General features: G+C 38.1%; 2 protein-coding genes across 3 annotated transcripts; one reads left to right on the top strand and one right to left on the bottom strand.

Annotated features, from left to right (window-relative positions):
• The first annotated feature begins 474 nt into the window (after positions 1-474).
• spc25 (SPC25 component of NDC80 kinetochore complex) lies at positions 475-5,348 on the top strand. The gene is made up of 7 exons (XM_017424386.3): positions 475-617; positions 1,460-1,627; positions 2,284-2,349; positions 2,567-2,713; positions 2,807-2,932; positions 4,606-4,704; positions 4,930-5,348. The coding sequence occupies exons 2-7, from the start codon at positions 1,480-1,482 to the stop codon at positions 5,052-5,054; spliced, it is 711 nt and encodes a 236-aa protein (XP_017279875.1). The 5' UTR covers positions 475-617; positions 1,460-1,479; the 3' UTR covers positions 5,055-5,348.
• nostrin (nitric oxide synthase trafficking) lies at positions 5,281-11,442 on the bottom strand. 2 transcript variants are annotated; one of them, XM_017424384.3, is made up of 16 exons: positions 11,313-11,442; positions 11,055-11,140; positions 10,869-10,952; positions 10,583-10,645; positions 10,403-10,484; positions 10,212-10,274; positions 9,214-9,312; positions 8,904-9,029; positions 8,534-8,632; positions 8,315-8,440; positions 7,396-7,504; positions 7,226-7,314; positions 7,012-7,137; positions 5,953-6,211; positions 5,781-5,870; positions 5,281-5,706 (listed from the first exon to the last, which is right to left on the bottom strand). In XM_017424384.3, the coding sequence occupies exons 1-16, from the start codon at positions 11,406-11,408 to the stop codon at positions 5,570-5,572; spliced, it is 1,734 nt and encodes a 577-aa protein (XP_017279873.2). In that variant the 5' UTR covers positions 11,409-11,442; the 3' UTR covers positions 5,281-5,569. The 2 variants fall into 2 exon arrangements, with proteins under 2 accessions (XP_017279873.2, XP_017279874.2); XM_017424385.3 differs by having other exon boundaries at positions 5,953-6,187; positions 11,313-11,441.
• Between the last annotated feature and the right edge of the window lie 25 nt (positions 11,443-11,467).

Raw genomic sequence — 11,467 nt, 5'->3', positions numbered from 1 at the left:
GATTGATGCAGAATACTGTTTGTCACTCATCGAGTCCATGCCTCAGAGGCTGAAAGCCGTTATAAAAGCCAAAGGTGGTGCAACTAAATACTAGTGATGTATTTTGAATGGTCTTTTGTTTATGTGTTTTTCATGATTCCATACTTTTTTCCTCAGAATTGAGTGATTCCATATTTATTTCCCTGTGTTTGGTCAATAAAAGTATAATTTACTGACTTCCACAATGTTTTTTCTTCATTTCTTTGAGTGTTCCTGAAAGCCAACAAGTTGCACTTTGGAATGGCCTTATTATTGTATCATGTTTTTGATCTGAGTTTGTTTTACAGCATGAAATGTCTGAATGAGTGCTCATCCAAGACTGGTGATTCCATACTTTTTGCCAGGGGTTGTATATCAATCTCCTGTTCTTAGTCCAGTCCAGTAGATGGCGGTAAATCTCATTTTAATAGGTTTGTCGACCGCCATTAAACTCAAGAAGAAGAAAAGATGAAACGTCATTTCCGAATCCAGTTACCGCCCTCTTTGTGCAAACCGCGAATTTTAAAAAAGTAACCTCTGGTTTTTGAAGTGAGATATAAATCAAAAGGAGCATTTCTCTTACCTTTACTCCAAAACACGTGAGTAACTAACTGAAGTCTAGACAAACTAATAATTGTGATTGTAATTTGTGGCGAAGGAAAGGTAAATTTACGGCTAACTTAGTTAGCATTAGCGCAAACATGCTAATGCTAAAGTTTGTCTCGGAAGCTGTTAGCCGAATTAAACAAAGCAAATTAACACTAAATTAACGTACTCAAAACAGATTTTAATCCCCGAAGTGTAAATCTGGATGCATATTTGTTAATGAATATATATATATATATATATCATTTAGCTTTTACCTTCCTAGTTAAGATTTAGGGCTGTCCATAAAGCTGCTCAAATGTCGGAGAAAACAATAATAGTTAAAGAATGAGTTGACTTTCAGAGGTTGTTTTTCCGGACTTTTATCACTGGCTGCTTGTTTGTCACTCATTTGTTTTGACATGGGTTTCTTATGTTTTGACTTGTAACAAAATAATTATGACAACAAAATTCAGTTTGTTTCTTGGGAGGCTTTAAGCTGCTTATTATCTGAAGAGAAAGTTATGATCTTACGTGGTTTGAAATGATTAAATGAAACTAAACCTCTTGTCATGCTCCACCTTTTCTAATTGGCTTATAATACTCAATCGTCTGGAGTTGTTATCGATTTAGGACAATACAATGTCTCAAATTATCTGGGGATGGACATTGTCTTATATTACAGCCAAGTTCCTCTTTATTATCCCCAAAACTTGTCGTTAAACATGACTGGTATTGCTACTAAGAACTACAACTAAAAGCATGTAAAGTATTTAGTATAAACACGGTGTATGCTTGTTGAGCTAAATTTATACATTGGGCTGTTTTCTTTCTTTCTTCTTCTTTTGTATCACAGCTCGATACCAGAACGTCACGATGTCCATCACAGACCCAAACATGAGTGACAGGTTCACCAGTGCGATGGAGGAGATCCACAATAAACACCTTAAAATATATTCGGACATAATTGACACAACTACAGAGCAGTCCCAGTCCCACAGACAGTTTGTGAAGACAGCACTTGGTAAGTTGTTTTGATGTTCTTCATATTTCATTAAATGTTTTGAATGCAATTTGAAATAGATGTGAATTTCAAAATTGCAGTTAGTCAAAACATGTTATGTGTTTACCCAGATGCTTTAATCCTATAAAACTTACAAGTGAGGAATATGAGCATTAAGCAGTAAATCTATTTAAAAGAGGTGTGTGTCTCCTTTTAATGACAAATATCAACTCAGCTGTCATTCAGTACACCTTCCTGGACATTTGTGAAAAACTGTTGTTTTATGTGAAATAAAACTGTGTTTATGCATCCCGCCTCCTTGACATCGTTTTTAAAACCACAACTTTTGATCTGATTTTATTCTCAGCTTTAAAAGCAGACTATGAAGACAGATCTTTAATCAGAGTGAATCGTGACTAGATTAAAACAGATCAACTTTACCAAACCCGAGTCAACATGACTGTGGGGAAGGACAACAAGGCTCTGAAAAAGTTGAACGTAAACATAGTTTTCTTTCATTTTAGTTATTTGTAAAATAAAATAAATTTAATGATGAATACAGTCTTAAGGAGCAGAGAATAAATATGAACACAACGAGTGTTGTTATGGCATGTAATATGACATTTGCATTTGGTATTTTTACATTTAATCCTAATTGACCTTTTTTGCCTTTTAAGATGCGTGTTTGAAGAAATGTATGGATGATGAGAGGCTTTTTGAGACAATACAGGAATTCAAAAAAGGTAAGTATCTCCAACAAAGCATTACGTTTGTACTGTACTTACTTTCTGTCTCATACAGATATTGTTTGTATTAATCACCTTTACAGAACAAGTTAATAAATCCTGTTTCAGCTTTTGTTTGAACTCTTTAAGGAGAAGAAGACAGTGGTTAAAATGCAGCCTGGTTAATTGAATTTTAAAGCTAATATAAACTTTTAAACTTTTTTGTATTCTGCAGACCTGGAACAAAAAAGTAAATCATTGAAGGAGAAACAGCGTGCCATATCCGAGGTGATGTCTGAGGTTCAGGAGAAGGAGATGCAGAAAGAGGACGTTATCCAGAAAATTGAGAAGCTCACAGAAGATCAAACCAGGAGAAAAGCTTGTAAGACAATGTTCTTCATTTAAATAAAGAATTTATCACAGAAGTAAACTGGAAGTGTAGCATGTAGTGCTGTTTGTCATTGTTTCTTTTCAGTAATCGAGTCTCAAAACAAAGTGAACAAAAACAAGCTGCAGAATCTCCAGAAAGCCAGACTGGTGTTTCAGGATCACTTGGCATTGGAGATACGAACGGTCATTGACAAGACACAGCTGGTCAAAAGTAAGCCGGACAGATATATGTTTATTTGTAAAAGACTGAGTCTGCACTGTGAAGCTCAAATGTTTTTCTGGTTTGAAGCCAGAGACAGTTCACTCTGATAAGAAATGCATTTAAATGTCAGTATTTTCTGGCTTTAATTGTCCCAAAAGCAAAACAAAAATTATGGACATGGAAATAGCTTGCTGTAATTCAAGCAGTTTATCACAGACCGCCACTTCTTTGTGAAACACACAACAGTAGTTATGACTCTAGTTTTGTCTCAGAATGCAGCTTTAGTGTAAACTGAGTTTAACTTGAAATAAAGAAATAATTCCCCTTACAGAATTAGAAATCATTGGACCTGTCGTCAGCTCCTGCAGTGAATGTAACCTGTTCTCTGACAGGTTTTCTTCTGCAAACTCTTTGTCCTCCTGTCTCTCAAGGAAACATTTGACATGCTGTCTCATGTTTTTTTATTCGTAAAATGTTGTAATCGGTCTGACTGATCAAAAATTCTAGGTACAGTATTGTGCAAATGGGTTGAGTCATCCATCATTTCTTTATACATTTTTCCAGGAAATCGGAAAGTAGACTTTTACCTTGAGCAATCACTTGTCTTGTGTTTAAGACACTTGACTCTGATCTATGGGACATTTATAGCTATAAAAAGTCTCCTAAACTCAAGGATCGAGTTGAGTTGCCAACACAAAACAGACAACTTGGCAAATGACTAATTTTAAATTGAACCTTAAGGGACTTTGGTACCAGCAGCCTGTCAGAAAAACACATTTTGTTCCCAATTTTGTAGTTGAATCTATAAGAAATACCAAAGATAACAAAGTTGGACATATGAACTATTATTTTAGCTCCAACAAGGTTATTCTCAAAGAGCTATAAGGTGAAAACTCATCATACAGTCAGAGGATGTATCTTTTGGGTTCTGTCTCAGGTTTTTGCTCAATTTATTTCCTGTTTCTTAAAGACATGATTTAAATATTATAAAAAATTCTGGCTCGTTGGAAGCAGTTTATTAAAAAAAAAAAACTGGGTGGTTTAAAGTTTGTACACCTTACTGAACATCTGTTGAACACTACACCACTTTTGGAAAACCAATACCGATCTCCTGGAGGAGTTTATGAGTTTAGTATTCATCTTGCGTATGCTGAGCTTGCAGTAAAAGCCACTTCTTTGATAACTTGGCCAGACTTTCAACGGCAAATCACCCAAATCGTCTGAATTTGTCACAGTACGTGGTTGCAGCTGGAGCTGTAGGCAAGTCGATGTTTCTGCTTGATTCCGTTTTCAACCTCCAGCAGAAATGAGTTGGCATCGAGTTTCAGCTGCTTAAATGTGGCTAAAAAACTGAAATCAGAAAACAATCATTTCAATGTGAACACTTTCTCTCTGCCCTGACTCGATTAAAATAGAGGCTCGGCTCAGTATTTACCTGTTGCCATGGAGAAGTACAGAATTAGATCCATTGATGATCACTTTTCTTTTCTTTTCGCTCGCAGTGAGAGGCTCCTGGTTGGCGGACGTATTCAGACACGACAGAGCTCTGTTTAACTGCTGAAATGAGTTCATAAAACCTTTTTGTTTCTGAAACGGGCCTGTGGTTCTCAGCTCAGCAGATCCAAACAGGATTTATACAAGTTACAGAACTGGTTTGTTTCTTTGTTTGTTTGCTTTTTAAGGTGAAAAGTTGCAGTTTGTCTTCCGAAACATCAACCCTTCTGATCAGAACAACGCTTACGTCATCACAATGGGGATTAAAGAAAACGGATCCTATCAGAGTAAGTCACACACATATTTGTATTAAATGAAAACACTTTTGTGGTAAGTTTTAAGCATAAAAAACTCTCAAAAAAGCACTCATAGTGATTAAAATCATAAATGTATTTGACAAAATGAAGTAACAAACCCAGATATAGCACGTGTGTGTATATATGTTGTTTGGTGTATTGGTTGATTTGCAACAACCAGGATAAATATGTTCTCTTTATATATTTTTTTTCCAGTTGTGTCCAGTGACCCAGTGCTTGACTGTCTGCCAGTCTTGGAAAGCCGGCTTCAGGAGACCAATAATTTACCAGCATTCCTGGCAAATGTCAGGAAGGAGTTTATCTCTAAGGCACGCTGCTGAGCTCGGACACTTCCTGTAAAAACCTGCTGGGGTGTTTTCACCGTGACTGAAGGCGAAGAGGACTACAAAATTCATCTGTATGCACTTATAGCAGGAGTTATGTCTTATTGTGTATATTTTACCATTTTAAACCCCGGACTTTAGTTTTATTCAGACTAAGTTGTAGCAGGGATTTATTGTTTGTTTTATGTGTAACCCAGTTAATAACCTGAAAGACTCATTCATGTGTAAACACTTTTTGTTTATTTTATTTTATTGCTCATTTCACAAAAAAATAAAGATCATAATTTTTTTCCAGACGTATTCATGTTTTAACACATCTGTTAAAATGTCAGCGTTTGAGCTGAAATGCATTATAAATACTCAGAATATGTTTTGGCCTAAACATTGTAGATAATTGCAACAGACAGTTGTGTTAGCTTGGATGTTAGATGTTTAATATTTGGTACAGCTGAATGTATAATTCAATGGAGCCGTGCTGTTGTGTGTTTTTTGCCCTTTATCAGTCCGGTCATTCAGGCATCAGATGATTTGATTTGGCTTAGCACTGGTAGCTCCTCAACGTAGGCTGATGGGAAATGACCTTTCCGCCCATTCAGCATGCCAAACCACCAGCCGTTCTCTCCCTTGGTACAAATGTCCAGAAGATTGCCTGTGAAGCAGTTGACTTCATCAGTTAAGACACCAGTCTTCACTCGGATGAGCTGCTTTAGATTCGGCACTTACCTTCTTCCAAAGCCAGTTCGTCTTCGTGCTCAGGTGTGAAACTGTACAGAGCCTTGCATTTTCCTACACTGTCCAGCCCCTCTGTTTTATCTGACGAACATTTACAGCTTTAATTTCACGTAGCATGTCCAGATGTCGTTAGAAATAAATGCTCTGATGCTGAATAATTTACCTTGTCCCTTGTCGTTGGCGTCAGACGGAGCTTCGTTCTTGTCGCCGCCGCTCTCCACCTTTTCCTCGGTCGGGATCGGGTCAGTGGCTGTTGGTTTTGGCTCCACAGATGGCTGTGTTTGAATCTGAACCGGTCCTTTGTAGATGATGGAAGCTCTCAGTGACTGCCGGGATCTGAACGGCGTCCTCCTCAGTTTGACCGGGCGAGTCAGCTGAACGACGCTGTGCTCGCAGTCCTTAGAGGGAAAAAGTGGTTTGGTCTACATTATTTTGAATTGGGAGGGAAGAAAATAGACAGAAATGTAATTCTTCATGGGATCGAAGAAGGGATTAGACTTAAAACAATTACTTGTTTTTCGGTTAATTGTTCTGAAGTACGTCAGGCTTTTTGAGGGTTTCTTTTAATTTTTCTGGAGGCTTAAGAAGCTCCACTTTGAGAAAACTGCACATGGTTGCTGCAGCAGATTAAAGATTTTCTCTAAGAGACGTTTTCAGCATTCCTCACTCTGGTGGATTTCTTTAAGGCTCTAGTTGTGAACATGCTGCCCCATTATTTTCCTCTGGGATTTCTTTTGTTCAGATAAATCATTAATTATTTCAGAAACAGAATGTACTTCTGAAAAAAAAAAGAGTCGGCAATCAAGTGAAAAAGCCAGTTATTTTAAGCCCTTCAAACACTGTTTTTTTCTGTCAAACCATTGCACAAGCAGCAGTAATTGGAAACCATGCTGTTCCCACTTTAAGACGAAGTTCTACAACTGCAGACTTGATCAAATTATGCAGCATACAAAAAGACTCCACTGCCAATAGATCTACATTTGTACTTACAATAAATAGTCTTGTGTAAGATTGTGGCTATTTTAAAATCAGATTAGAGAAAGTTTCACATTTGACAGTAGTCCTGATATAGACTATATTGCCAAAAGTATTCACTCACCCATCCAAACATGCAAAGCAAGCCTAGTTCTTTTGTCAATTATTATACATTTGCCTGGCATAGGCTTCTGCACAATATAGCATTAATGCAACATAAAGATAATTTATCTTCCATGAATCTTACCTTGTCTTTCCATTTCAAAATGCTGCCACTGACTTGTTGAAATGACTTGGTCTTCCCTTCACATTCAGAAAGCGACAAGGAGAGTTTGTGCTGAGTGGCCTCAAAAAGAGCCAGCTTTAGAGTGCACTAAGGTAACAAAACAACATTAGCGAACGCTTGAGAAAATCTAATTCACGACTAATATAAAGCAGCCATCCATCGGTCCGTTATTTACCTCGTCGTGCAGCTCTTCAGTGTCCTCCAGGTTCTTCTGGTTTGAAAAAGATGGATTTTCAGAGTAGGTTTTCAGCAGTTTTTCTATTCCTGCAGCAACACTCAAACGTAAGTATGAAAAATGGACGCTGTTACTTGAGTACATAATGAATTTTTTAAAAAGAATCTCGCCTTCACGGTCTTTTTTGGTTTTTGCGATGCTGTCCTCAAGACGCTTGAGTTTGAGCTTGATTGCGTCTCTCCGTCTGTCTTTGCTCATCAGTGATTTGCTGTCTTCTTCCTGAAAAACCACCAACAAAGGATTGCATGAAAATGCCTGCCGTGGCCTTGCAGAAGAATAAACCAGCGACTGTGAGCGTGTTAAAGTGAGAATTTTATTTTATTTTTTTTTCCTGTGCTTTTTTGCAAAATGTAGAAAATTGCACTGAAGGGACTATTATATTTACATCCACAGCTCCAGTTTTGAAGATGCTGGTGCATTGTGTAAAATGTCAATAACAACAGAATGCAGTGATTTGCAAATTTTATAAACCCACATTTTATTCACAAGTGAACATAGTAAACATGTCAAATGTTTAAACTAAAAAATTGTCTATCATCAATCTGCCTACAGATTGGGCTGACCATGTAAGGTCATTTTGAATTTGATGGCAGCAACACATCTCAAAGAAGTGAGGCCGGGGGCATCAAAAATCTGTAAAGGTATGAATACAAAGAAGCTGGAAGAGCATTTTCTAATTAGGTTAATTGGCTACAGGTCAGTAAGAGACTGGGTATAATAATAACTTTTTAGAGGATGGCACCTTCCCCTGCTTTTTCAGAATTGAGGTTCTAATTGGGTATCAAATAATTAGTTCCTAAATTGAATTTATGCTATACTATTTAAAGAAAGAATACAGTAGAGCCACAGTTCCAGATTGGCAGGACTGTTCATAAAAATAAGTACAGTTTGCTTCAGTTAAAACAAGACTCCTGCAGAGAAGAGAGGATTTCTCTTTGAAGGGGCAGAGCGGCTACATCTGTCTGCAGAAAAGACTTCCTTCAAAAAATACGACAGATTTCCAGAACAAGAGAAAGAAAAGAGACTCACGAAATAATCAGTCATCAGAAACTCCACGGTGTTATCATTAGCTGCAGCACTGTTTTCGTCCACCAGGGTTTTTATGTCCCCCTCCATATCCACCCTCTGGACCGCCTGCTCTATCTGTTTTTGGCCCTGGAAGAAGCAGAAGGGACCGCAGGTGAGGATTTGTTGTTCGAGAGCGTCACTGTGCCCCGTGTGAGGAGGACGGAAGGCAGGATTTCTTACATGTTTAAGGGCTTGGCCAAAGCTGGAAATGTGGAGGTTATTTCTCCTCAAAATATTGCACAGGACTTCAAGTCGCTGTTTCTCCAGCTCTTGTATGATCTGGAAAAGCAGTAAATGAGGAAAACATTGGGGCCTGATATGTTTAAAGACTGCATTGAGAGTTTGGAGGTCTTTAGTGTTTTAATTCCTTCCCTGTAAATCCCACAGATTGGGCTGACCATGTGAATCTACAAGGAGGGAGATGCTAAATTTCTCTAACTGCTTCAGCTTATTCTATAGATGCTGCTCCCTTGAGGCGATGAGTCCTGTTCAGCCACTAAAAATCCACTTTTGATAAAAGAACCAGCCAAAATGATAATTTTTCCTCCACCTGATAGCAGTTCTTCAGCGTGTTTTCCCACTTGAGTCTCATCTGATGACCCTCCATGTTGATGTTGAAGTACTCCTCATCCGTCCGCGCCTGCTGCTCCGCTGACTTGGTCAACCTGTTTAACATCTGGAGGCAAAAACAAGGAAAACACAATCCTACGGTGACAGTTTTTCTAAGGGGGATTCTCTTCAAGAACATTAATATGATATTAAAATATATTCAAAAGCAGCCTTCAAAGGATGCAGCCTCTAAACTGGGACACAGCTCATGTATCCGGTGATAAAAATAATTTGATTCTGATGTTCTGTACCTTTTGCTTTTCCTTTTCAGTGCTGAGGTGCTTGTTGTTCTCAACGTAGTTGAATAGGGCCTCGTGTTCTCTTGTTAGCCCAGACAACTTCTTTTTTAGCTGTTACAGAGCACAGGAAAAAAAACAAACATCACATAACATGTTCTCAGAGGAACAAACTGATAATGATACGCTCCAAGTAACTGCATTCAGAGCTTCATTATACAAGTTTCTGTTGTGTTTGTTGGTAATTGTGCATTTTCTTTTACATGATCACAGCTTTTTTTTGTGGGTTCAGTATACGAGTGATGGAGGCTAAATCTATTTCTTTTGTATTAAAGTTCAAAAGGAGCTGCGAACATAAGGGGCAGGCTTATAACAGCTGTACTAATAACTGTAGCAGAGGTTTTTTTATAAGTGAATCAAAAGTAGATAAAACTATAAATTGTGTTGCGACCATTAACTGTTTGTACGTGCTGCAACAAAAAATAATGCATTATTAAAGCTTATATAAAACCCAAAAAATGCATGTAACAATAAAACAATTCAACGAGGCCCTGACTGTAAAGGTGACTGGAATGGATTTTTGTTCATGTCGGCTAGCAGCTGTCAATATGTCTTGTAAGGCTTTTATTGAGAAAGCAGGTGATGCTGTCAGTCTTCACTTAGTTTTTGAATAAAAGGTGCTCAGATTTATTTAATATATGGTGGGAACATAAGTCAGTGTTTATTATAGTCTGGTTTACGGCTGCATACTGGGTAATAGTTACTTTGGAAGTTTAAAAAAAAAGCAACAAGAAGCTATCTATCCGATTGTTGATAATGTCCAGACCAAGTGAGCTGTAGTATTTAATTTATTTTGTCTTATTTGAGATTTTAGCTTTCAAAATTGTCATCTATCTCTTACCTGACACCTCGGCTGACATCATGAAGAGTTTCGTAACAGTGACCATATTGTCTGCAGCTAATTCTTATCTCTGCAAATATTTCCTTTTTTTAGTCAAAGGCAGGTTTCCTACCTTAAGCTGCTCATTCCAGTTGGCAGTGAAAAGCTTTCCGTTTCTTTCGACGGCACTGTCAAGCTATCAATAGACATAGAGGATTGCAGAAATCTTAAAATAGAGATTTGCAAATCATTGCATTCTGTTTTTGTTTATATTCTACACAATCAAATATACCTAAATATGAAGAAAAAGAACAAAGCACATACTGGCCTCTTCCTCCTGCTGTGCTCGTCTAAAACTTGTCGTATTTCTAAGATGGCCTCTTGGTTAAACGCATTTCCTAATGTTCTGAAATGAGAGCATTATTCATATTTCAACTCTAATTCTTTCCAGCATTGAATGTGTCCACAGGCTTGGTTCTAAGGTGAATTTAGGCTGAAAAGTACCTGTGGGCATCTGCTCTGGAGTACATCTCGTCTGACACATGACACCAGGCCCTGTAGGTGGAACTGAGAGGGGAGCCAGGATGAAAAGGTTAAAGCTGTGGGCTCATTAGCCTGACACCTGCTTGTGTTTTGATCACATCTAACTCGCTGGGCGCATGCTATTTCCCATAACACCACTATCGCTGTGCACCACGTGGCACTCTGTCCTCGGGGGAGAGGTCATGTTAAACACAAAGCACAGAGGAGGCAGAGCTAATTAAAAATTCAACACCGTTGTCTCTCTTACTTTCTCGACATTCCTTGACAGGCTCTGATCAATTTGCCCGCCAATTTTTGCAGGCCTTTGGAGTACGAGAGTTCCAGCTCAGCTCTGAAACCGGAAAAGATCGGAGTGAAAGAGGATCATCGCCTCAGAAAAGGAAACTCTGCTGTCACTAAATATTCTCTAAAGCTAAAAAGGTACAAAACTTACCTTTGCTGAAAAACTGTAATGAGTTCTTTGAAGAAGTAGTCCCCATTTTTGGAATATTGTTTTAAATTTTGATAAAGTTGGTTGTACTGAAAGACAAGTCACCAGGGAATAAGTTATCTAAAACAACTTTGCTCCAAACATTAGTTAGCTGTGTGATCTAACAAAAACTCACATTTCAGTTTTGTCTTACTACCCTGTATTTTAAACTTATCACTGCCTGTATGTAATGTTTTTTGTCTTAAAGAAAAGTATACTCACAGAGCAGGTGCTGCTTGGGTCCTTCATCCTACGGCTTCGGCTGTTTATGGACTTTGAACCTGGAACTTTGACCGTTCTCCTCCCAAAGTCTCTCATGCGGAAATCACCTGAGCTCTTGTTGGCAAGCAATACAAAAGGAAAATTCCACTAACAGG

Source organism: Kryptolebias marmoratus, linkage group LG6, assembly GCF_001649575.2.
Source record: "Kryptolebias marmoratus isolate JLee-2015 linkage group LG6, ASM164957v2, whole genome shotgun sequence".
NCBI lineage: Eukaryota > Metazoa > Chordata > Actinopteri > Cyprinodontiformes > Rivulidae > Kryptolebias > Kryptolebias marmoratus.
Note: the sequence above shows the minus strand (reverse complement) of the source record. Positions and strands in the feature narration are given on the sequence as shown.